At 42.1% G+C, this 24,593-nt stretch overlaps 4 protein-coding genes across 4 annotated transcripts; 2 read left to right on the forward strand and 2 right to left on the reverse strand.

Moving 5' to 3' along the window:
* The first annotated feature begins 866 nt into the window (after nt 1-866).
* Nucleotides 867-2,154, forward strand: pet117 (protein PET117 homolog, mitochondrial). Its single transcript, XM_067585797.1, has 3 exons — nt 867-1,008; nt 1,699-1,849; nt 2,017-2,154. The coding sequence occupies exons 1-3, from the start codon at nt 913-915 to the stop codon at nt 2,022-2,024; spliced, it is 255 nt and encodes an 84-aa protein (XP_067441898.1). The 5' UTR covers nt 867-912; the 3' UTR covers nt 2,025-2,154.
* kat14 (lysine acetyltransferase 14) lies at nt 2,042-10,739 on the forward strand. The gene is made up of 10 exons (XM_067585796.1): nt 2,042-2,300; nt 3,758-3,879; nt 4,877-4,998; nt 6,250-6,422; nt 6,675-7,109; nt 7,212-7,804; nt 8,753-8,886; nt 9,141-9,316; nt 9,428-9,618; nt 10,021-10,739. The coding sequence occupies exons 1-10, from the start codon at nt 2,042-2,044 to the stop codon at nt 10,192-10,194; spliced, it is 2,379 nt and encodes a 792-aa protein (XP_067441897.1). The 3' UTR covers nt 10,195-10,739.
* A 1,498-nt stretch (nt 10,740-12,237) lies between these two features.
* On the reverse strand, nt 12,238-14,031 carry LOC137180640 (stonustoxin subunit alpha-like). Its single transcript, XM_067586000.1, has 3 exons — nt 14,006-14,031; nt 13,473-13,519; nt 12,238-13,340 (listed from the first exon to the last, which is right to left on the reverse strand). The coding sequence occupies exons 1-3, from the start codon at nt 14,029-14,031 to the stop codon at nt 12,784-12,786; spliced, it is 630 nt and encodes a 209-aa protein (XP_067442101.1). The 3' UTR covers nt 12,238-12,783.
* On the reverse strand, nt 13,989-22,734 carry LOC137180641 (protein NLRC3-like). The gene is made up of 7 exons (XM_067586001.1): nt 22,724-22,734; nt 20,444-20,593; nt 20,241-20,360; nt 18,078-18,156; nt 17,688-17,916; nt 15,448-17,531; nt 13,989-14,207 (listed from the first exon to the last, which is right to left on the reverse strand). The coding sequence occupies exons 1-6, from the start codon at nt 22,732-22,734 to the stop codon at nt 15,730-15,732; spliced, it is 2,391 nt and encodes a 796-aa protein (XP_067442102.1). The 3' UTR covers nt 13,989-14,207; nt 15,448-15,729.
* Between the last annotated feature and the right edge of the window lie 1,859 nt (nt 22,735-24,593).

A 24,593-nucleotide genomic window follows, 5' to 3' on the forward strand; every position in this document is an offset into this window, starting at 1 on the left:
ATTTGACACAATGGATAATATAACAAGCTTTTAAAATACAACACATTGTTAAAGATGAAACCAGTGGTTTCCAACCTTTTTGTCTTTTGACGTCTTACAAAAAGCAGTGTGTAGTCGGGGTCACATTTCACATGTCTATGAGTTGTTAACAGCTCCACCAAATAGTGATTTTTCCCTCTAAACTTCTCACATGCTTTCATTTCAATAAATGTTCAAATGATCCAATATTTCAGCAAAAATCAAAGATTAGAGAAAAAGTCCAAAAACTGAAAACAGATTTGTGTATCAGAACTTTGTTTTTTCTTCTTTCCTCTCCCATTAATCATCTCACCACCCCTCAGATTTATCTGCTGACCCTTTGGAGGGGCCCGACCCCTAGGTTGGGAACCACTGGACTAAACTAGCTAACTGTATATAAAGTAGTGTAAACTAGCTCCACCTCCAGCAGCTACAACAGTAACATGCTGCTCTAACACTGATGCTTCACTATTAATAATCTAATGATGTCATATATAATAATATATCAGTCAGAGGAACCAAACCACTACTTTTACTGCAATACTTTAACTACATCAAGCTCATAATACTTATGTACTTTTACTGCAATACTTTAACTACATCAAGCTCATAATACTTATGTACTTTTACTGCAATACTTTAACTACATCAAGCTCATAATACTTATGTACTTTTACTGCAGTAAAGTATCTGAGTACTTCTTCCGCCGCTGTAGCATCGTGGTGTAGTTGCAGGTCTCTACCAGAGGAGGCGCTGAGGAAACAGTTTGGATGTTAAACCTCCTGAAGAAGAAGAAGAGGAAAAGAAGACGAAGAAGAGCTGCTCTTGTAATACATCCATGCTGAGCAGCGGAGCTAGTTAGCTTCTGGCTAACGTGCAGCTGGATCTAGCGGGATGTCTGCAGCCTCTAAAGTTGTTCTGGGAGTGTCTGTGGTTCTGACTCTGAGTATCGTGTCCGGCGTTCACCTCAAACAGACCTGGGACCGACAGGTAACCCGGACCGGACCGAGCCGGTCCAGCAGCAAGGTTAACAGTTAGCTAACAGTTAGCAGGTCGGGTTAGCGGGGTCACAGGAACTTGACGGGCTGTTGTACCGTTTAAACCTGCCGGTGTTCGGTGTTTAACGGACAAACTGCGGCTTCAACACGCTCACTGAACTACCAGCTAACAGCAGCTGCAGGATGAAAACCTGCAACCTGGTGTAGAGTCTGTAGAGCTGCAACTGATTATTCTCATTATCGATTATCTTCTCAATTCATCAATTAGATGTTTGGACCATAAAATGTCCAATGAAACGTGTTGATCAGTGTTTCCCAAAGATGAAGTTCTCAAAATCTTGTTTTGTCCACAAAGATCATCAGTTTACTGTCAGAGAGACTAAAGAAACCAGAAAATATTCACATTAAGAAGCTGGACTTTTTTTCTTATGGATTTAAAAACGATTAATTGATTGATTGATTGATAAAAGTCTATAAATAAGTTGAAATTTTATTTAATAAAGGTTATAAATGGAACTCAAGTACAGTATTTTCTTTTATTATAGAAAAGGAGTTTGTAAGTACTTTTGGCCGGTAGTGATGTAATGACGAAGGTATTACAAACCTTCAGGTGAATCAGCTCCAGGTCAGCTGTAGAAACTGGTCGTTGTTCAGAGTCTGAACTTCGGTTCGTGTCCTCCAGCGTCTCCACGAGGGCGTCGTCAGAGATCTGGAGCGGCTGGAGAGGAAGAAGGAAAACCTGAGGCTGCTGGAGGAGCAGAGGACGCTGACCATACAGCTGGAGGAGGAGAGACGACGCTCCGCCCACAGGACAGCACTCGCCACTGAACCAGGTAACACACCGCCTGACACACCTGGTCACTCACAGACAGACACACACATCAGTTACTGCAGCTTTAAAGAGCAGTGATACTGATCTGTAGTGTTAATAGTGTAGAATCAGCATGTGGAAGCAGAGAGCGCTCTGTATCGCCGACTGACCAGCTGTGTACCTGTGCAGGTGAGTGACAGTGACGAGCTCAGAAATGGACAGCAGCGGCGAGCAGCTGGGCGGCGGCGAGGACGAGGCGGCCTGTACGTCGGCCTCAGAGGGTCTGGAGGAGGGCGAGGTGGAGGGAGAGACGCTGCTGATCGTGGAGTCGGAGGACCAGGGCTCGGTGGATCTGTCACATGACCAGAGTGGAGACTCGCTGACCAGCGACGTGGGTGATGAGGCCGACGGAGGCTGGGCCTGCGAGGACATGTCCTTCTACTGCGACCGCTGCCACAAGTGGATCCCTGCAGGTCAGATTCACCGTCACTCTATTAATATTATTTGTGTTGTTATTGTCAGTGACTGACTGGTTATTTAAGAAAAATATCGTCTTCTATTGGGACGAAAACAGAACGCAGCAGAGTTTCTCTGGATGTTTTGAGACAAAGGTGTTAAAGACTGTGTGTCCTACACAGTCACGACCTTTACAGTGTCACAGTTAAAAAAAAAAAATCATAATTTGACAGACAAGTGTCCATTTAAATAACAATTTTATACCAAGATGGACAAAAAGATGAAAAATAAAGACTGTGACAGATGATGGTGTTTATTTTGTAGGCTTGGGAGGATATACTGATCTCCCAGTTCGATACTATCACAATACTTGAGTGCCGATTTGATTCAGAATCAATTTTCAGTTGAATTAATAGAAAGGAGGCTTATTTCCAGTCTCTTGCTCCAGTATTGTGCGTGTTAAACCATTCGCTGGTGTCCTCAGTCCAGTGAGCAGCCTCTCTGCTCCGCTGTGTTATTAACGTCATGTCTCCAGCAGTAGAGAGCAGCCTCTCTGCTCCGCTGTGTTATTAACATCATGTCTCCAGCAGTGGAGAGCAGCCTCTCTGCTCCGCTGTGTTATTACGCTGTGTTATTAACATCATGTCTCCAGCAGTGGAGAGCAGCCTCTCTGCTCCGCTGTGTTATTAACATCATGTCTCCAGCAGTAGAGAGCAGCCTCTCTGCTCCGCTGTGTTATTAACGTCATGTCTCCAGCAGTGGAGAGCAGCCTCTCTGCTCCGCTGTGTTATTAACATCATGTCTCCAGCAGTGGAGAGCAGCCTCTCTGCTCTGCTGTGTTATTAACATCATGTTTCCAGCAGTAGAGAGCAGCCTGTTGTCCAACACGCTGAGCAGCCACAGGTTCTGAGGTCAAACAGACTGTTCAGAGTTATTTTCTTCACCTCAGAGTTGGTTAGAGTTGTTTAATGCTGCAGTGTGTGTTGGTCGGCTGTTCTCGTTTGTTACTGCTGATCGCTGCTCCGCTAACATTAGTCTCTGAGTGACGGCTTAGAAAGTTCACAATATACTACACATCATCTCGCAAAGGTAATTATTTAGTTATTAAATCAGAAAATGCTTGCAGTCGCTGCATTTTTTGAAGATGAACTACGAGGTAATGCTAGCAGGTGCTGCGTTGCACACAGGTGAGTTCTGTCAACATCACATGACAGAATTTTCAACAAAGGCGGCGGCCAGTAATACAAAGTTTTACAAGTAAGGAAAACCCTGCACAGTCTTGACTATGTGCTTTCATGTTTTTCCAACACGCCTGCTCACAGTCCATCGATACTAAAGGAAGAAATATTGAATATTGATCAGGTTGAATGAATCACATCCCTGGTCAGACGTTAAGTGAATGAAACTAAAATATAAAATGACTGAATATATCGGTTCCCTGTGTATTATTTATTGTGTGTGTGTGTGTGTTCAGCTCAGCTCCGCGGCGAGCAGCCGAGCTACCTGAAAGGAGACAACTTCTTCAAGTTCGTTTGCTGCGACTGCTCCGAGGACGGCAAGGAGAGCTTTGAGAGGATGAGACTCACCTGGCAGCAGGTACGCACAACAACCACACACTGAGTCATTGTTTCTGTCTATCAAAGGTTTTTATTGAATATCAATCAGCAACAACACAAATACTTTAACAATTATTATAAAATTGTTATTATTTTTCTATTAACCAAGACCCTCAGACACACCAACAGACTGAAAGACCAACCAAGAAGATTGGAAATGGAAATAAGATAAAAACATATAAAGTTGAGAATTACATTTTGAAAATGTTTTGAATTCTGTAAAATAATTCATTAAATGAATAAAAAAACAAACAAATAATAAATAAATGAAGAGGGGAATAATAATTAGTCAAGGGAAAAACAAAACAGGGCTCCCACTTTATAGAACATACTCACTGCAAACGTTTTAAACAAAATATAAAAGCTGAAAACATCAACTGAGTCATTGGAGACATTTCTGCAGGAAGAACCCGATCTTTACTACCTTCAAAGAGAAATCCAAATTAACTGGGTCTCAGCCTCCTGCTGGAGGGAAACGGGTCGGTTTTGATAGACCATGCATATATTTTTTTGGTCGTGTTCATATTTTCAGCCTTTTTGGAAAGAAGTGGGTCATTTAGGTTCAGAAATTCTTTTTTGTGCCCGGGAAATATCCCCAAAAGTCTGACACAGAGTTTCACAGCTGCAATTAATAAGACAATTACAAAATGGTGGGAACCCTCCCTTCACTGCCTTCTAATCAATATAATCAATTTGATCAGTGGAAAAAGTGACATTTGCCCTTCCACTTCAGAGGGAGAAGGATGATATACACTGGATGTTATAATCATCCAGACTTTTAAAAATGTTTCTTTTTTTATGTCTTCTAAGAACTTTATGAACTGTTACTGTGCTTTTTCTTCTGTTGATGCTGTTTTGTCTCTGTCCGTTCTGCATCCACACAAAAAATAAAAACAAGTATTAAAAACATTGTTTTTAACCTTATAGTCATTATGCCGACAATAATATTATGTGTTTTTAAAAACTTGCTGTCTCAGGTGGTGATGTTGGCCATGTACAATCTGTCTCTGGAGGGGACGGGACGACAGGGCTACTTCAGGTGGAAGGAGGACATCTGCGCTTTCATTGGCCGACACTGGAACTTCCTGTTGGGAACAAGGTCACTTTTATACATGCTGTGATGTGTTTGAAAACGTTAAAATGGGAGAAATATGATCTCTTTTTCTAGTTTTTGTCAGTACATGTGCAGCTGCATTCTGGACCAGCTGGAGAGTCTTTAGAGACTTGTTAGAGCAGCCTGATAATAAGGAATTGCAATAATCCAGCCTAGAAGTAACAAATGCGATGCGTCATGGAGGATTTATCATTAACTTGTAGAAACTGAAATTAGTCTAAATAGGACTTAAACCAGGTTAATGCAGTTCCTTTAATGCCAATTATATGTTCTAGTCTCTTCAATAGGATTTGATGGTCAATTGTGTCAAATGCAGCACTAAGATCTAACAGGACAAGTATGGAGACAAATCCTTTGTCTGATGCAATTAGGAGGTAGTTTGTGACTTTCACCAGTGCTGTCTCTGTGCTATGATGCGCTCTAAATCCTGACTGAAAATCCTCAAATAAACTATTGTTATGTAGAAAGTCACATAACTGATTAGAGACTGCTTTCTCAAGGATCTTAGATAGAAATGGAAGGTTAGATATAGGTCTATAATTGGCTAAAACACCTGAATCAAGAGAAGGCTTCTTAAGAAGAGGTTTAATTACAGCTACTTTAAAGGACTGTGGTACATAGCCTGTTACTAAAGACAGATTGATCATATCTAGTAAAGAAGTGCTAACTAAGGGTAAGACTTCCTTAAGCAGCCTAGTTGGGATCTAAGAGACAGGATGATGGTTTAGCTGAACAAATCCTTGAAAAGTTGATGTAATCGTGAACGAATTATTTTATTTTATAAAAAGCAAATTATGCATCTGCTTTCGATGCGAAGAAAAATACTGATTCACAATAAATAAGGAGGAAAAAAAAGAGTCATTGAGAACCAATGCTTGAGGATATCGTGGTGGATATTCACATTTAAGAGGCTGGAATTAGAGAATTTGAACTTTTTTTCTTAAAAGTGACTCAAAATGATTAGCAAATTGTCAAACTAGTTGGCGATTCACTTTGAAAGCTGGCAAGTAATCGATTAATCAACTAATCATTGCAGCTCTAAAATCCACCCACTCAAACATCTGTAATACGGTTTGTTGCCTACCTGACAGGCTCCTCGTACCTTTGACCCCCGTTGGTCCCTAGAAGATAAACTGCTGCTCTTGTTCAGTGTGTTCTGTCTGGATGAACCCCTCGTCTTTGGTCCAGAAGCTGATGAGGTTTTGTTTGAACCAGTGACTGTCTCTCTCTCTGCAGGAAGAAGACGTCGACATGGTGGAGTACGGTGGCCGGCTGCCTGTCGGTGGGCAGTCCTACCTTCTTCCGGTCAGGAGCGCAGGAGTTTGGTGAGCCCGGCTGGTGGAAGTTGGTCCAGAACCGACCTCCAACTCTGCGGCCAGAGGCGGACAAATCCACCACAAAGACCAAAGGTAACCACTGCCTGCAGTCCACCAGGAGCACCCTGATCTGATTTCTTTATACGTTCTTTGGGACATACGTTGGAGTAAATGGATTATTAAACTAATTTGACAGTAGTTCTTTGGGTCACAGAGCATACCAAACTAAACATCCTGTACCAAACGGTTCAGGACGAATACACGTATTGTAATACCCCTACTACAAAGGTTTCAGGTGACCCCTGCAGATGAATGAATCTTGGTGGATATTCTGTTTACCTGCAGCCTCCAAACCTGCGGTGGACCCAATCATCACTGTGGATGGCCTGAGGAAGCGCGGAGCCCGAAACCCCGTAGAGAACGCCATGCAGCTGAAGGAGAAGCGTTCGCGTACTCAGGAGGCCAAAGACATCCGGCGGGCTCAGAAGGAGGCGGTGGGAGGCTACACCGACCGCAGCGCCTCCTCCACGCCGGTCAAACTGGGTGGAGGTCGTGGTGGGAGTGCCGCACGTCGGTCGGACCTCGTTCTGGAAAAAGGTGAAGTCATTGATTTCTCCTCGCTCAGCTCCTCAGACCGGACTCCGCTCACCAGCCCATCGCCATCACCTTCACCTGACTTCTCCGCCCCGGGCACACCGGCCTCTCACTCAGCCACGCCCAGCCTGCTGTCAGAGGCGGACCTTATCCCGGACGCCATGCCTCCACAGGCTCTATTCCATGGTGAGTTAAATCCAATTCCTCTTCAGTAAATTAATCGCTTGTGAGTTTTGAGTTGACATGATATAAATGATGCCATGTCCTCTTTGCTGCTTGGACCTCCAGATGATGAGGAGATGGAGGCGGAGGGGATGATTGACCCGGGGATGGAGTACATCCCTCCCCCCAGTGCCAACCTCGTTGCTCGCAAGAAGCTCCGCCCAGCTCCTCCACACATTAAACGTGAAGCTGACAGTGAGGACGATGAAGGCCGCGAGCGTGAGGAATACTTTGAGGAGCCAATGGGGCGTGGCGAGGGACCATCTCTCTCCACTGGGGGGTGTGTTGGTGCTGCAGGGCCCGAGAGGAGGAGAATAACTCATTCTGAGAAAGCAGACGGACCTGGCGGCGTCTCCCAGAGTCCTCGGTACTCCCCCCTCAGCCTGTATGAGGAGAGGATGCTGCTGCGCCGGCTGGACGCCTGCCCCCTGGCCTTGGCCGTCACCCCGCAGGCCAAACGCCTCCACAGGAAGCTGCTTGTCCGCCAGGCCAAGAGGCAGAGAGGGCTCCCCCTGCTGGATATCGACCGGGCAGTCAGTGCCACCCTCAGCCTGGTGGGAGGCATTTATTGCGCCCAGGAGGCGGGGGCACTGATGGGAGGAGTCATGGGGAAATACTGCACCAACAGCCAGGAGCTGCGGATCCTTGATCGCTTCCAGGTACCTTCCGAAATTCATCTGAGTAGTCGTTTTGTCTGCAAAAGATCAATGAAAAATGCCAATCACAGGACAGGAAAGCTCATGATGATATCTTTAAATGTCGTTTTGTCCAAAACACAAAGATACTCAGTTTACAGTGATTTTAAAAGAGTTAAGAGGTAAACCCTGATACAGGAGAAGCTGCAACCAGACGATGTTTGGCATGACAGCTGCGCTCAAACCTCCATCAGTCACCGCAGCAGTTTCTGATGGAAGACGCTAATGTACGTTTTCATCTGTGATTTCACTCTCAGTTGTAGCTGCTGGTTACCAGCTGGTTTTGGCTGGTTTACCTCCATTACGGCTCCTGGGTTCACTCAGCTCTCAGCAGCGTGTTCACTGCCAGTCAAGTTGAGGGGGCGTGTCCCACAGCCATCATCCCTCTGCTGAGTCTACTGCGCAGACTCTTGTTGCAAATGACGTCACACAAGCAAGATGGCTGCTCCTGAAAACACCATATTTTAGCTTCACTTTACTGAGCAGTAGGGAGTGGACTCGTCGTCCATCTTTACATAAAGTCTGTGGTCGATCCAGAAGTCAGACTAGTTTTTTACTTGATACAAAATGTTGCAATACAAGTTTTAAATGCTGGAATCACAACTCATTTTTTAATTTTTTTAGCAACATTTTGAGCAAATGCAGGTCTTCCTTGGGCCTGAAGTTGGTCAGAGTTGCTCATAATGTCAATACAATTTGACCTCTGTTTACGGCTAAATGAACATATACTACAGTGTTTATGTAGATCAACAACAGATGAATGTTCCAGTTGTCCAAACTGTCTTTTGTAAATATTTAACAGCTTTGGTTTCAGTTTTATGACTACTCGCATTTTGTTGGGGAATCTGAAACCTTGACAGGACCCACTTATAAAGATTATTCATACATAAATGTGTGTTTCTGTGTGCGCAGACCAAACTTTCCAGCAGGAGAGGCATCCAGCATCAAACTGTGTCCTTCTGGCATCGGCTAATGGGAGCAGAAGGCAGTTTGGACCAGAGCATCAAAAGTCCGTATACCTCCCGCATCCTGAAACCCTTCATCAGGTAAAGAGGTTCCTGAAACACTCCAGATGGATGGATTCTATCATTCAGAAAGCACATTGAACAAGTTTCAACAGTCAGTGGTAAAACACCAGATCTCAGCTGGACACACAGATCTTTATAGTAGTATCTATCTATTACAGTAGTAGTGGTAGTAGAAGTACAGTAGTAGTAGTACAGTAGTAGTACAGTAGAAGTAGCAGTAATACTTGTAGTATTAGTAGTGGTACAGAAGTAGAACTGTATTTGTGTTTCAGGAGAGATTACGAGAACCGTCCGGTGAAGCTGAGGCTGCTGGCAGAGATCAGAGCTTACCCTCACAGGAAGGATCCTGACTGGGTCCCTGAACCTGATGCCCCCATCGACTACTGCTACGTCCGACCAAACCACATCCCCTCCGTCAACGCCATGTGTCACGACAGCTTCTGGCCAGGTAGCACCGGCTAACACGCAGCTCTGACTTCCCTACATATGAAACCCTCCCTCCATGAATCTGTGTCTCCAAAGCCAAAGCCAAAGCTTTTGTGTTCCTTCCGTCCTGCAGGTGTGGACCTGTCAGAGTGTCTGCAGTACCCAGACTTCAGCGTGGTCGTCCTCTATAAGAAGGTGGTGGTCGGCTTTGGCTTCATGGTGCCAGATGTGAAGTACAACGAGGCCTACATCTCCTTCCTGCTGGTCCATCCTGAGTGGAGGAGAGCTGGCATTGGCACCTTCATGATCTACCATCTCATCCAGGTCTGTGAGGGCAGAATGACTAGTGAACACAAAAACACCAATATGGCAACTAAGTGATCAGTATCTTAACAGGTGACTCCACAAAATACGCTCGATCAGAAAAAACTCCTCCAGGTGATTCCAGTATCACAGAGCTGTGACCCTAACCCTCATTGTTTTTACTGTTTACTGCACATGTGTTCTGTCTGATTATTGGCTTGTCAATCAGTAGTAGTAGTGGTATTACTACAGTAGTGTCTGTAAATCAGTGTGAATTGTATTCAGCTGTATGAAAGCTGCTCTACAGACACAGTTTGAGTGACTGAAAATGAAATTGCATCATAATAACTTCCTGTTCAGATTCAAGTTTCAGGATTCAGACGTGTGACTTTCTGCTGACGCGTCCGTCCTGTGTGTTTTCAGACCTGCATGGGGAAAGACGTCACACTGCACGTGTCAGCCAGTAATGCCGCTATGCTGCTGTACCAGAAGTTTGGCTTCAAAGCGGAGGAGTACATCCTGGACTTTTATGATAAATACTATCCTGTGGACAGCACAGAGTGCCGCCACGCCTTCTTCCTCCGACTGCGACGCTGAGACGGCAACGCCACCGTCACCTGAGTTTACCTGCAGGACCTGCCAACGTCCTGTCGGTGATGAGTAGACACCGTTTTAACCGTTCTGCTGCTCCACTGCAGCACAACACCTTGCTCAGAGGCACCTGGACTGTCGGTGCAGAGGGATGAGACGTTCTCTCTGCTCAGTTTGTCAAAGTCAGCCCAGAGATTCAACCAACAACTGTTCAGTTACGAACGTCCGTCTGCAAGAATCCGACAGTACTGACTGAAACAAACTTCACTGTATTTTTGTTAAATTTGTGACTGTTGGTGCTTTCAAACGACATTAACAACCAAGAATTGAAGACAAACAACAGTTAGAAATGTCACTCAGCTGTAATGTAGTTCTTCAAAATCAGAAGAAAGACTGGAATGACCAAAATCCTCGAAGACATCTAGTTCAGTACAATATCAGAGTTCAGTTCTGCTGTCTATAAATGTCTCAACTGATGACATGACCTGTTAATTTTTGTCTCATTTGCTTCAGTTTTTCCTCTACTGTTGTATAAAGTTCATCTAAGTAAAGTTGTCTGGTTGTTTTTATTTCACTCATTCATTCAGTCAGCAGAATGCAGGTTGTCCAGCAGGGGAGCTGTAACACATCAGCAGCAGTTAAAACCTAAAAATATTATAAAATAGTGTGCAAATATGTATTATATGTTACATTTATTAGCATGAAAGATTTAATACACAAACCCATATTGTAAAATACTAGTTTATTTTTGTCAAAGCTACACAGAACAAGAACAAGATCTGAAGAAACACTGTACAGACTGTCACCTGTTTCACACACAAGTTTGCAGAATACACGTCTAAAAATTAAAAAATATATCTGACTCTCAACTTCAGTCTGACAGCAGGACAGACGTCATTTCACCAAAGTTGCAACATGAGATAATTTCCTCTCAAGTTAATTAACTAATCAATAGAATCAGCTGTTTATTTCTCCAGCCTAACGCAGGGTTAGCATGTATTTACATGCAGTATTACCATGGTGGATTTGTGTTTTACATTTAGACCACAATAACAGCAGTAAACATATTTAATGTACATGTACAATTACATGTCACCTGTTGAACAACTACCTGTTTATTGTAGATTTACATACAAAAACATTTTCATATTTTGCTTCTGTTTGCAGGCGCAGGCGCTCAGTTTGGTCGGTAGTGACGTCATCACGTTTCCAATAAAAGCAAAGTCTGTTTCAGTCAGAAAACATCCAGGTTCAGTTTGGGTTTTCCCAGTTTGCCCAGTTTGTCATGTCTCATCTGGATGGTGAGCAGGGACACCATTACGTTACAGCCGTAGCTCACCGCCACGTCATACGCCGTTTATATTAATCTTCATCAGCATTTATTATCGTATCTCTGTCAGTATGAACCAAAGGAATAAACAGTGACACCTGCTGGCTTTAATAACACATGACAGCTGAGTGCTGATGAAAGAAACAGTCAATGAACAACAGCTGTCAGACTGAATGTGAGCTAAACACATTAAACTGACACTTTAAACAGTCCTGAAACTGTCAAATACCTTCAATCTACTATATGAAATTAGATATGAATTAACATGCACACACACACAAATAAATGGAGAAAACTAACATCAGCTACTGATCATCATGAACTTTATTCTCTACACAGGAACTAAATAAACACTCCAGAGAAAAACTAAATACTTCCTGTATGTCAGAAACACACAACAGCTCCTGGACTTCTCATCTCTAATGCTGTGTTCACATCATATGGGATGGATGGTAGAGGCGGGAAAGATTCCCATGTTTACAACTTGCCAGCGTTCATGTCACACAACAAATCAAGACGGCTGCATGATTACAAAGTTGGTGGAATGAGGCTCAAAAATACTGTTATTTACAATAATCCACCATATCCAGTAAATGTCAGAGCTCTCAGCTTTTCCAATTCATAATTACCACTTGAATGTTAACCTGAATTCTATTTACAGGTCAGAATCTCATAATTAGCATAATTCCAATATGATATGAACGCAGCATATTAGCAGCCACACTCCAGCTGCTGAGCCTCAGCCTTCACCATTAGAGGTGTTCATTTAACCAGCCAATAGGAGGCCTGTTGTTCTGACCATCATTTGTCATGTGGTCTCTAAATAAGTGAAGGAATCAGGTAAAACAGTTACTATGAAACTACTAGAAGAACTACAACTAAACATTGTGAAGATCCCATTCCCATTATCCCATTACAGTTCAAGCCTTTCTAATACACTAACAACAGAAAACAACAACAACTGGACTCAGTTTATCATTTGATTCATTTTACAAACAAACTGTCAATCATGTGGAAACCATGTTTACATTTACAGCAGTGAGAGATCACGTTGGTACTAAATACCATCAGCTGTGTGTGATCCTGTACAGACTGAACTATCTGGTCAGCAGTGAGAAAGTTTCTCTAACAGGAGGAGACTCTTCCTCCTACAGAGGATACAGAGACACAGAGGAATCAGGCCAGACTGTAAACCAAGCAGAGAGCTTCAGTGAATGTGGTGCTGAAGGTGTGGAGGTGGATCAGTGTGTCAGAGGAGACTCTTCCTACTCCAGATGACACAGAGATGCTGAGGCACCAAACCAGAACCTAAACCCAGCATACAGAGGCTGAGTGAATGTGGTGTTGAAGGTGTAGAGGTGGATCAGTGTGTCAGAGGAGACTCTGTAGAAGGACAGAGTGCCAGCAGGACAGTCCACATACACTGCTACTCTGTTAGAGACAGAGGAGGAGGAGGAGGAGGAGGAGGGGGAGGGGATGGGTGTTCCCCTCTTATTGTGATGGACATAGTAATCATCATCAGAGCAAAGCAGACACCAGGACTGATCATTCCATCCAAACGCACATTCATCACTGTATCCTTTCCTGCTGATTCCTCTGTAACTCACTGATATATAAACTCCTCCTCTCCACTCGACCTCCCAGTAACAGCGACCAGTCAGAACATTTCTACACAGCACCTGAGCCCAGTCATCAAATCTATCTGGATGATCAGGATATGACTGAACCCCTGCCCCTGTCTCATATGTCACCTTCCTGTTGCTGTGAGACAATTTGAGGTTTATGTTCACTGTGTTTGGATCCAGTGTGAGTTGACAAAAATCTGATGGAGAGAATGAGACACAATACAGCTGCAGTTATTGGTCTATCATCTGTTTGATGATGACATCATCTTCATCCTCAGTAGGATGTGAATGAGCTCTGTTTTCATGAATGAAATGAAAAACACACTTACACCTCCAAGGACCTGGTGTCAACCATCGGACTCCAGCAGGCTGCAGCCTGAAAGGAGGAGGGGGGTCAGAGCAGCACGTTCTCTTTCAGCATGCAAACATGGACATGACATCACTCTAGAAAAAGCAGCTCTGATCCTCATCACACTGAAGTGCTTTGCTGCTCCTCTGCAACACAACTGTCAATCACATCACATGACGACTATCAACAGGAGCTACATTCAGCCAATCAAAAACCAGCGTCTCAAAGTCAAATCATGTGGACAATGACGCTTCTCAGCCTCAGCAGTTTGTATTGTGAACAGATGACAGGACTGTTTGGACTGATTTACACTAACATGAAAATGATAAACCGCCTGTTTCTGTTTGTCTTTCCTCAACAATCTTTGGACGACTGACAAGTTATTTCCTCTCACACAGATGGAACATTCCTGCATGATGGTTACAGCTGACAATCAGCTGCAGTCTGAAGTGTTTGAGATGAGTTCACTGCAGCTTCCTGTTTTTCATTTAGTGTCCATCTGTCTGTCCATACCTGAGAGTGTCCACCTGTCTGTCCATACCTGAGAGTGCCCAGTCTCCAGTGTGGATCCTCCAGTCCAGCAGACAGCAGCTTCTCTCCTGATTCTCCTGGATGATTGTAGCTCAAGTCCAGCTCTCTCAGATGGGAGGGGTTGGAGCTCAGAGCTGAGGCCAGAGAAGCACAGCCTTCCTCTGTTATCAGACATCCTGACAGTCTGCAGACACACAAAATAACACACATGATCAGAGATCACTGCAGGACTGTTTGTGGAGTAAGTTTATACTGTCATCACCAATGTGTTTCTCTAATCTTTAGAGTTAAACTTAACACTCCTGTTGTTTTCCCATGTCAAAATTGACCCGAGGCCAACAGGTGTCACTATATGCTGTCATCAAAAAAATTGAAATGGTTTCAAAACAGTATCCTGACTAAGAAATTATGGATCATTTTAACTATAGTTGAGATCAGAGAAAAATATGTTGATGGATTATGGCAGACTGGTATATGTAAAAGTTTAGTCAGGATGCTGTTTTAAAACCATTTAAATTTTTTTGATGACAGCACATAATGACACCTGTTGTCCCCCCAGGTCAAAATTGACCCAAGGACAACAGGAGGGTAAATACTTCCAGTTACTACTTCTCAATTCAAATGGCCAACCACTGTAAGGCTTGTACTGTAAGGCAGTTCCAGCTTCCTCTAACCTTAGTCAACATGATGTTAATGACTGTTAATTCTTCACTGCATAAGAGTAGGTCTAAATAAAAGAACAGTAAAAGAAGAAGCAGCCACAGTGAGCTGCTTAGATGAAGAGCTGCAGGTGACAGACTCTGACTACAATTTGTACGAACATCAAACCTCCAACATGTCACAGAAGTAAATGACTGTCTCAGATGCTCACAGTTGACTACTTGACAGGAATCCCAACTAATATGGCATATAGGGACTGAACGTTGTGGAAATAAAAGTAAAAACTAACAGTAAGGAAACATTTCTGACTCCTTCATATACTTTCAGTAATCATCCAGTTTTAGAAGGTTGTTTGAAAGAAAAGAAGAATTAAATGGTGGTTAAACACATAACAGCTGGGATGCACTGTTATATCACCATTGTGAGTAAAAATCACTATCATCCCAGCTCAGATACTGCTCTGAAATTAAAACAGTTGACTGTTACCAAAAACAGTTGACTGACTGCCTGTATGTGTTTTACTTTGGGCCAGTTACACAGTTCTTCACTCAGTTTTTGAATCTTAAAACTCCTCTCTGGTATTTCAGGTTCCAACAGCAGACACAGAACAAAACTAATAAAAATATGTTAATAGGAAGTTATTCAAGGGGTCTAAACACACAACTGGTCTGAAAATAGTTTGAGTAGTGAAAATATCCAGGTGTTTATCTAATCATATAAACAGTTTAAATGCTGATCAGTTAAGCAGGTTGATGCATCCTGACCTGAGAGTTTCCAGTGTACAGTTTGGACTCTCCAGTCCAGCAGACAGCAGCTTCAGTCCTGAATTCTGCAGGTTGTTGTTGCTCAAGTCAAGCTCTCTCAAACTAGAGGACTGGGAGCTGAGAACTGAGGACAGAGCTGCACAGCTTCTCTCTGAGAGGTTGCAGTCACTCAGTCTGGAGAACACATTTGGAAAAATACTTAATAAATAATTTATTTTTCTCCTCTCTTGAAAAAATCTCTTTGAATATCTTTTCAATAAATCAATCAACAAATAACTGTACTTACAGAGCTTTGTTGGAGGATTTGACCACTGGCATCAGCCTCAGAAGAGCCTCCTCTGAAGCAGAGTATTTCTTCAGGTCAAACATGTCCAGACCTTTTTCTGATGACAGTAAGATGAAGACCAGAGCTGACCACTGAGCAGGAGACAGTTTATTTGTGGAGAGACTTCCTGATCTCAGGTACTGTTGGATCTCCTCCACTAAAGAATGATCATTCAGTTCATTCAGACAGTGGAACAGATTGATGCTTCTCTCTGCAGACAGATTTTCACTGATCTTCTTCTTGATGTACTTGACTGTTTCCTGATTGGTCTGTGAGCTACTTCGTGTCTTTTTCAGCAAACCTCGGAGGAGAGTATGATTGGTCTGCAGTGAAAGACCCAGGAGGAAGCGGAGGAACAAGTCCAGGTGTCCATTTGGACTCTGCAAGGCCTCGTCCACAGCACTCTGGTACAAACATGTTGATTTGCCTCTGAACACTTCAGACAAGCAGGATGTTGTTTGTTTTTCTGCCAGCAGATTGACTCCAGAGTTCATGAATCTCAGATCGACATGAAGAGCAGCCAGAAACTCCTGAACACTCAGATGGACGAAGCAGAACACCTTGTCCTGGTACAGCCCTCTCTCCTCTTTAAAGACCTGTGTGAACACTCCTGAGTACACTGAGGCTGCTCTGATATTGATGCCACACTCTGTCAGGTCTGATTGATAGAAGATCAGGTTGCCTTTCTGCAGCTGCTCAAAAGCCAGTTTTCCCAGGGACTTAATCATCTTCCTGCTCTCTGGACTCCAGTGTGGATCTGTCTCAGCTCCTCCATCATACTTGACATTCTTCAGTTTGGACTGAACCACCAGGAAGTGGATGTACATCTCAGTCAGGGTCTTGGGCAGCTCTCCTCCCTCTCTGATTTTTAACACATCCTCCAGAACTGTAGCAGTGATCCAGCAGAAGACTGGCATGTGGCACATGATGTGGAGGCTTCTTGATGTCTTGATGTGTGAGATGATGGTGCTGGCCTGCTCCTCATCTCTGAATCTCTTCCTGAAGTACTCCTCCTTCTGTGGGTCAGTGAACCCTCTGACCTCTGTCACCATGTCAACACACTCAGGAGGGATCTGATTGGCTGCTGCTGGTCGTGTGGTTATCCAGAGGTGAGCAGAGGGAAGTAGTTCCCCCCTGATGAGGTTTGTCAGCAGCACATCCACTGAGGTGGACTCTGTAACATCAGTCAGGATCTCATTGTTGTGGAAGTCCAGAGGAAGTCGACACTCATCCAGACCATCAAAGATGAACACAACCTGGAACTCTTCAAACCTGCAGATTCCTGCTTCTTTGGTTTCAGTAAAGAAGTGATGAACAAGTTCCACCAAGCTGTACTTTTTCTTTCTCAGCACATTCAGCTCTCTGAAAGTGAATGGAAATGTGAACTGTATGTCCTGGTTGGCTTTGTCTTCAGCCCAGTCCAGAGTGAACTTCTGTGTTAAGACTGTTTTTCCAATGCCAGCCACTCCCTTTGTCATCACTGTTCTGATTGGTTCATCTCTTCCAGGTGAGGATTTAAAGATGTCTTCTTGTCTGATTGTTGTTTCTGGTCTGTGTGGTTTCCTGGATGCTGTTTCAATCTGTCTGACCTCATGTTCACCATTGACCTCTGCAGTCCCTCCCTCTGTGATGTAGACCTCTGTGTAGATCTGATTCAGAAGGGTTGGATTTCCTGCTTTAGCAATCCCCTCAAACACACACTGTGACTTCTTCTTCAGGTTAGACTTGAGTTTACGTTGACACTTGCCAGCAAGAGTCCCTGAATGAACACACACAAAAACGGATCAATAAATGAAGTATAGAGTAAATATTTCAACATTTAATTAAACATCAAACATATTTTCCTCCATCTCTTGGGACATCAGTAAATGTCTCATTTATCCAGCATGTCAAATCTTTATAGAAATCCTCTTACTGCTCTGCAGACGGTCAGCCAGTTCCTCCTGCTTCATTCTCCTCAGGAAGTGCAGTGTGATCTTCATAAATGCCTCCGTGCTGCTCTTCCTCTGCCCTTCCTCTTCACCATTCAACACCTCCTCATCATCTCTCTGACTCTCTATGAATTGTGGGTAATCTGAACTCACAAGCTTCTGCATCTTCTTCAGCTCGTTCTTCACAAAAGTGACAATGTTCTCCTTCAGCAGCTGGAACAGAATACTATATGAATGATACAATCAAACTGTAATCATGAAGCAAACATCAGATCCATGTTGGACAGACTGACAATCCACTGGTCTACAAAGTGCAGCATGGAGATGATTGTGAACAGAATAGATGTAAAAGTAGTTGTTGAACATGTACAGACCATAAATATGGAGTCCAGGTGTGTTTGATGCTGCTGGGCAGACTGACCACTGGGAACCTCTGAGCTCTCCTGGTCCACTCTGTGGAGGAACGATGAAGAATGAATTCACATTATGTCTGTCCACACAGAGACAAACACAAGCTAAAGGTCCATCAAGTGATATTTGGATGTGAACAGAGAATCAAATGACTCACTGTAGTTGTAAAGCTTTACTAGTCCTGCTGATCCCACTGAGAATCAACAGCACAGCCTGTTTGTAGCTTTCAGCTCAGTGTTTTGCTTCATCAGTCAGTTTGGTTTAGTCCCAACAGCTCTGAACAACCCTCCATACAGCTCTCCCTCCCTCACTGTACACTGCTGAAGTGCCCTGGATCAAGGCAGCTACAACCTCCAGCTGCTCCAGTGGAGCTGATCAGTGTCTGCTTGTATCAGACTGGTTGAACTGGGCAGCTCCCAGTATGAAAATGAAATGCAGGTGTCATGTCTGAGGTTTTTGAACATCTTGTGTTTGAGCAGGTTGAGGAGTATTTAGTCAGACACAATATGTTGTATGAGCTTCAGTCTGGCTTTACAGCAACAGACTCTACTGATACCTGTCTTATTCATTTGTTTGATTTTATTAGACAAAACCTTGATGGAGGAAATTATGCTGACTTGCAGAAAGCTTTTGACACAGTGAATCATTCTGTACTGCTGTCAGAGTTACAGTGCATGGTGTTTGGACATACTGCTGTAAAATGGTTTATTTCTTACATGACAGGAAGATCTCAAGTCTGTGATGTTGAAGTGGTTCTATCAGAAATTCAGGATATTACATGTGTGGTGCTGTACGGTTCTATTTTTGGGCCTTATGTATATAAATGATATGACAGCTGCTGTGACATGCAAGCTGCTGCTGTATGCTGATGATTCTGCATTACTGCTATCTGGGAATGATGTCAGTTAAATTCACAACTCTTAATACTGAATCAGAAAATGTAAGAGAGTGGCTCATAGATAAAAAGCTTTCACTACATTTGGGTTAAACTGAGTCAATCCTGTTTGGAGCAAAGACGTCAAGAACAAATACAAAAATCTTTTGTAATGGAACTGAAAATTTCAATATTTTGTCTCATATTTAGGAATAATATTGGACCAGTCACTGTCCTGTGAATCTGTTGTTGCTAAAATATTATCCAAGAGTGGCAGCAAACTTAAGTTCCTGTTTCCCAGACCAAAAAGAAGAAACTCTTTTTGACTTTTCTGTTGAGAAACTTCTCATGTCCTCATTGGTACAGCATCTGTTTGATTCTGCCTGTTCTGATTGGTTCAGTGGTTTGACATCTAAATTTAGGAACAAACTGCAGGTGATGCAAAATAATATTATTCAGTATTTATTAAATGTATCCTCTTTAACTCATGTTGGTGATGAATTCAGAAGTGTAGGACTGCTGCCAGTACAGCTCAGAGTAGAACAACAGAAGCTGCATCATATGTTCAACATTATCAATGGGTTTGCTCCTCAATACTTCACAGATAACAATGGAACATACTCAGCATGGCTATAACACCAGGGCCACTGTGTGTCCATATAAAGTCTCTCCAGTGAATAATGTAGCCAAAAGTTCCTTTTTTTATGCTGCTGCCGTGTTGTGGAACAGCCTCCTGTTACACATCCAGCTGTTAAAAATGAGAGGAGCTTATAGAAGTCAGGTCAGGACTTATTTATGGGACATGGTCACAGGTTTATAATGAAATCTGCAATTCCATTTTTACGTCAGCCATCAAATTGTCTTTGTTGTGCTTTGCGTTTTGATGTGGGCGTTTATTATTTTATTTAATTTTTGGTGGTTTAGTTTTATGTTGTATGTCTTGTGTTTTGTCTTTTAACATCTTGGGACCATGTTTGAAATAAGTGTTTTCACTTTAACATGTTTTTATGTCTGTAATGTATAAATAAAATCATATCATGTGACTTCACATATGAACAACTGAGTGCAACATCATGAATGTCTTCCAGGAGAGACTGTCTGAACATGTGATCTGTTATCTCCATATTTAAATGATTATCACGTCTCCTCCCTCTCTATGACGGCCAGCTTTCACTGACGTGGTCGGACAACACGTCGTACCAACCAGTTCTTTTCTAGCATAACCCGACGTTTACTGTCAGTTACAGCTTACATCTGATCAGCAGATGGACGTCCTCCTTTAAAACCAATGTCATCATGCTTCGACCAGTCGCTCTTAAAGGATAGACAGCTGGGTTCAGGTCCAGGAGAGTCTGGTCTCTGCTGCTGGATCCTGAAACAACAACAGCTCTGATAAATATGCATGTTGGATAGAAATGAAAAGTCTGTTCAGTCTTTGCAACTTTACATTCTGACCTTTCATCAGTAGGTTGTCCAGGTTTAAAATATAAAGGTATCCCCATGGACCAGTCACACTTCATGGCCACACAGCTGGGTCCAGGTCCAGGTCCAGGTCCAGGTCCAGGTCCAGGTCCAGCAGAGTTTGGTCTGTGCTGCTTCTTTGTTCTTCAATACAACACACACAGAGCTTTGAGTGTGAATAATGATGGTGGAGTGATGTGAGTGGAGAACAGTGATGGACAGTTAGAGATCCTCATCTCACCTCTGAGCTTTGGTCTGGCTGTCATGTTCCCCACACAGAGAGCTTTTAGAGGGAGGGACTCCCTCTTCTCTGTCCTCACACTGATCCATAGCAGAGAAACACCTTCACACAAACACAACAACACATTATTTCTCATCATTCCTCTCAGTCACATGACAAACACACAGAGCTCTGACTGGAGGAAAGCAGCTCATTCACTTCAATACTAAATACACTCATCTGACAGTTTCCATGTTGTTCATTGTGTATTTTGTACTCTGACCTTAACTGCACCTCATTATCTTGTGGATATGAGTCTTACAGAAATGTATATTTATATCTGATTTTGTAAGGTGTAATTATAGTCACTGTTGCCCGTTGTTTAGTTTTTTTATGCATTTGTATTAGAAAATGAGATGCTGTGTGTGAACCGGTTGGATCCTCTGTTGATCAGCACATGACTATTTAAAGACACACCTGATAGCAATCAAGCACAGAGCGAATCTGATGAAGCAACATGTGAAACACATAGTTCTTTTGTTTTTTAATGTAATCACCTAAGAAAATAGTGTCTATCCTGGTATCCTGGTGTGAGCTGGAATACTATTCTGACTGTCTGTAACTTGCCCTGCATCAGTGGGCGACCAGGACAGAGACACTGCTGTGCACGGGGCATCTTCATCTTTTTGATTATATAAACTGCATAAATATTTATTTCAGTCAAGCTGTGAAGTCTGTGAACTCTGGTGAGGTTGAAAAAGCAACACTGAATAATAAAACAAAGAAAAGATAAATTAATCTGACTCTAAACATATAAACTTGTCAGTATGAACTTCTTATAGAAAAGTTTAATTTATATGTTGAACCCTGTTTCTTTTTTGTCACATAAACAGAATAGATAGAGAGATGTAGAGATAAAATTTAAAAAAAGGTCAGTTTAAATGCACTCCGAGTCAATGTTAATGCTTTACTTAATGCATTATGTACAGAATGACTACAGAACCACTGCATTAAAGAACACCTTGATGCTACAGAATAAATCACATTAACATGTCAGCGTTTACATTCAAAACATGTATGATGGTTCACATACAAGAGAACGATGACTGATGAGAGACCAACTTAAAGTTAAAGTGATCTCTCTAAACCATCCTCAGACAAGTCTGATGAACATTCAGTTAAAAATAATGACGTTTCCAGTTTTCTGATTATTTCTGTCTGGAGGCTTTGGTCTCTTCTGCACTGTCAGCTCTTTAAACAGCAGTGAACAAACTCAGGAGGTCAGTTTTAATCAGTCAGTGCAGCTGTACAGCCGCCCACACAAATCACAGTCACAATGGATGTTATATTATAAAAACAGACATTCTCTGTTCTTTACTGTTTGTCACATAAGTCATGGATGAGAGTTTTAACAGTATGACAGTACATCTTGTGTTTGACTGTAACCCGACTCTTTCCTACAGTCTGTATTCTCACATCATGTATGATGTTTCTCCTAAATGAACATGTTGTAACTGATCAAATTGATTAAAACTAAGAGAATAAGCTGCTCTCCTCAGTGTTTTCAGTGGAAAACAGACTCTGCAGCAGTGATATGATAGTATCTCATCTCATCACTGAGTGTGTTTCCTCATTCTTACAGTCAGCTTAGCCCTGCTCTCCTCAGTGGGGGGAAGTACATTTACTCAAGTACTGCACTTCAGTACAAGTTTAAGGTATTTGTACGTCACTTGAGTTTTCCCATTTTATACCTTTTTATACTTCACTACATTTCAGAGGGAAATATTTTTCTTTTCACTGCACTACATTTATTTGACAGCTGCAGTTAGTAGTTACTTTGTAAATTGAACATTTTCATATTTACATACAAAACGTCCTTATTTTATAGAATACTTGTTATAAATTGCCTAACAATAAATAATATCAGCTCCACCTCCACCAACTACAACAGTAAAATGCTCCTTACTCGTCAATTATCAGTAATAATAACCCATTCATATGATGTACAATAGTTTAACCTCACAGGAGGATTTTTCTGCATGAGTGCGACTCACACAGACGCCATCTTTACCCGACAACAACCAGAAAGTTTCCCAAGCTGACAAACTCCTCCAACAATCACACACTGTCTATGAAGAGACTCAAAGACCAAGAGAAATCAACCAGAGCTCCACTTACTGAACTTTTTCTCATGAACTTCATCAGTGTGCAGCTCTCTGAGCAGGTCTGTGAAGGAAATGAGCTTCAGTTCAAGTTGAACTTTCCTCAGGTGAAGTGAAGTGATGCTGCTTCATGTGTGTGTGACAGTATGCAGTCTGACTGGTTGAACTAGTGTCAGTCTCAGCTGTGTTCAGGATCAAGTGTTATTGTAACTCATCTCATCTCTACTTCAGCTTTTACTTTTCTATTGTGTCTCTATTTTCTCTTTTACTATGAAGCACTGATCTGCTCTGATCTAGAAAGCTGCTAAACTTCACTTCACTTTACTCAATGACAAAAAGACGATGAATGATGAATGTTGCCTGGTCAGAGTCACAAACTGTGCAGTGCACAAAAAGCAGAAAAAACAGCAGCACGGAGTCAAAGTACGTTTTGTGTTGTGAAAAGTTCATCAAGTGTTCTGAAATTACAAGTTGTGAAAATGACATTTTGTTGATGAAATGTTTGTCAAAATGTTGTCAAAGCAAAAAAATGAAGCTGATAGTTGTAATTATTGTGGATTGATCTTTTATTTCATAGCACATAATACTTTTGATGTGAGAGAACATGCTCTGTTTATCTTTGATTGAAACCAACTTCACTGTATGAAGACAAGCAGCTCTGTTCTCTGGATGTGTGTCTGTCTGTTCAATTCATTTGATTTCTGTGAAAGCTGCAATCAGCTGCTGTTGTTCTACTATCAGTCCACTAGATGGCCTCGTGATGCACATGTGGAGGAATTTACCGCTGTGTTTCATGTCAATTACAAGTCAGTTTAACTCTGAGTGGCAGCCAAAGTTGACTAATAATTTATATAGAACAGAACAGACTGAAGATGCTGAAAATGATTCTTTGTGCACATATATTCCAAATCTTTACATTTTATTCTTTTCATGTAAAAACAGTTTTCAGTGTTTGTCTGTCTCTCTCAGGAGCAAACACCTGTCCATGCATCCAACTGGATTCTTCTTTTGGATTGTTTCCATGGTTACGTATTCATTTTGCTCCATTGTTTGTTTGTAATACATTATTTTGGTGTATATATTCAGGGCGGTAGCCAGGATTTTAGAAATACCCACAATACAAAAACATAAATAATATGTATCATTATTTAGATTTTTCATAGTATATTTTTAGATGTAATTATGCAATTATATAATATATTTTGTACATTTTATTAAACATGAAGGACTAAATGTTTCAGAATGTCCTCCACACTGCCAGGAATTAATCATGGTGGAGAAATACAAAATCCATTTATAAGTTATTTAAATAGGAATTTCAAAGAATTAAATAGAAACATAGTAGATAGAAATAAGACAAAACTGAATAAAATGAAGGAAAAATTGCAGTGTGGTGAAAGATATGATATGAATGAAGAGTCCCAAACTGAACTGAATAAAACCTCCTGAGAGGTCTGAGACCAGCTGAGAAAATGAGCAGCTGTCCAGAATAAGTCAGTAGTTGTTTACTTGATACAAAACGTTGTAATACAAGTTTTACACACTGGAATCACAGCTTGTTTTTAATTTTTTTAGTAACGTTTGAACAAATGCAGGTCTTCCTCGGGCCTAAAGTTGGTCAGAGTTGCTCATAATGTCAATACAGTTTTACCTCTATTGACGGCCAAATGAACATATACTACAGTGTTTATGTAGATCAACAACAGATGAATGTTCCAGTTGTCCAAACTGTCTTTGGTAAATATTTAACAACTTTGGTTTC

This window comes from Thunnus thynnus, chromosome 3, assembly GCF_963924715.1.
Source record: "Thunnus thynnus chromosome 3, fThuThy2.1, whole genome shotgun sequence".
Taxonomy (NCBI): Eukaryota; Metazoa; Chordata; class Actinopteri; order Scombriformes; family Scombridae; genus Thunnus; species Thunnus thynnus.

What these genes read in the sequence shown, in the direction of transcription:
- LOC137180641 (XM_067586001.1), bottom strand. An exon ending in CGTCCATCTGCTGATCAGAT is followed by an intron (nt 18,157 to 20,240) that starts GTAAGCTGTAAC and finishes GTTCCTCCACAG; the next exon opens with AGTGGACCAGGAGAGCTCAG. An exon ending in GGCTGACCGTCTGCAGAGCA is followed by an intron (nt 17,532 to 17,687) that starts GTAAGAGGATTT and finishes GTGTTCATTCAG; the next exon opens with GGACTCTTGCTGGCAAGTGT.
- pet117 (XM_067585797.1), top strand. Translation starts at nt 913, where the DNA reads ATGTCTGCAGCCTCTAAAGTTGTTCTGGGAGTGTCTGTGGTTCTGACT. An exon ending in AACAGACCTGGGACCGACAG is followed by an intron (nt 1,009 to 1,698) that starts GTAACCCGGACC and finishes CGTGTCCTCCAG; the next exon opens with CGTCTCCACGAGGGCGTCGT.
- kat14 (XM_067585796.1), top strand. Translation starts at nt 2,042, where the DNA reads ATGGACAGCAGCGGCGAGCAGCTGGGCGGCGGCGAGGACGAGGCGGCC. An exon ending in TGAGACTCACCTGGCAGCAG is followed by an intron (nt 3,880 to 4,876) that starts GTACGCACAACA and finishes TTGCTGTCTCAG; the next exon opens with GTGGTGATGTTGGCCATGTA. An exon ending in ATCCTGAAACCCTTCATCAG is followed by an intron (nt 8,887 to 9,140) that starts GTAAAGAGGTTC and finishes TTTGTGTTTCAG; the next exon opens with GAGAGATTACGAGAACCGTC.
- LOC137180640 (XM_067586000.1), bottom strand. Translation starts at nt 14,031, where the DNA reads ATGGACAGACAGGTGGACACTCTCAG. An exon ending in AGACAGGTGGACACTCTCAG is followed by an intron (nt 13,520 to 14,005) that starts GTATGGACAGAC and finishes TCCTCCTTTCAG; the next exon opens with GCTGCAGCCTGCTGGAGTCC. An exon ending in GACACCAGGTCCTTGGAGGT is followed by an intron (nt 13,341 to 13,472) that starts GTAAGTGTGTTT and finishes TCTCTCCATCAG; the next exon opens with ATTTTTGTCAACTCACACTG.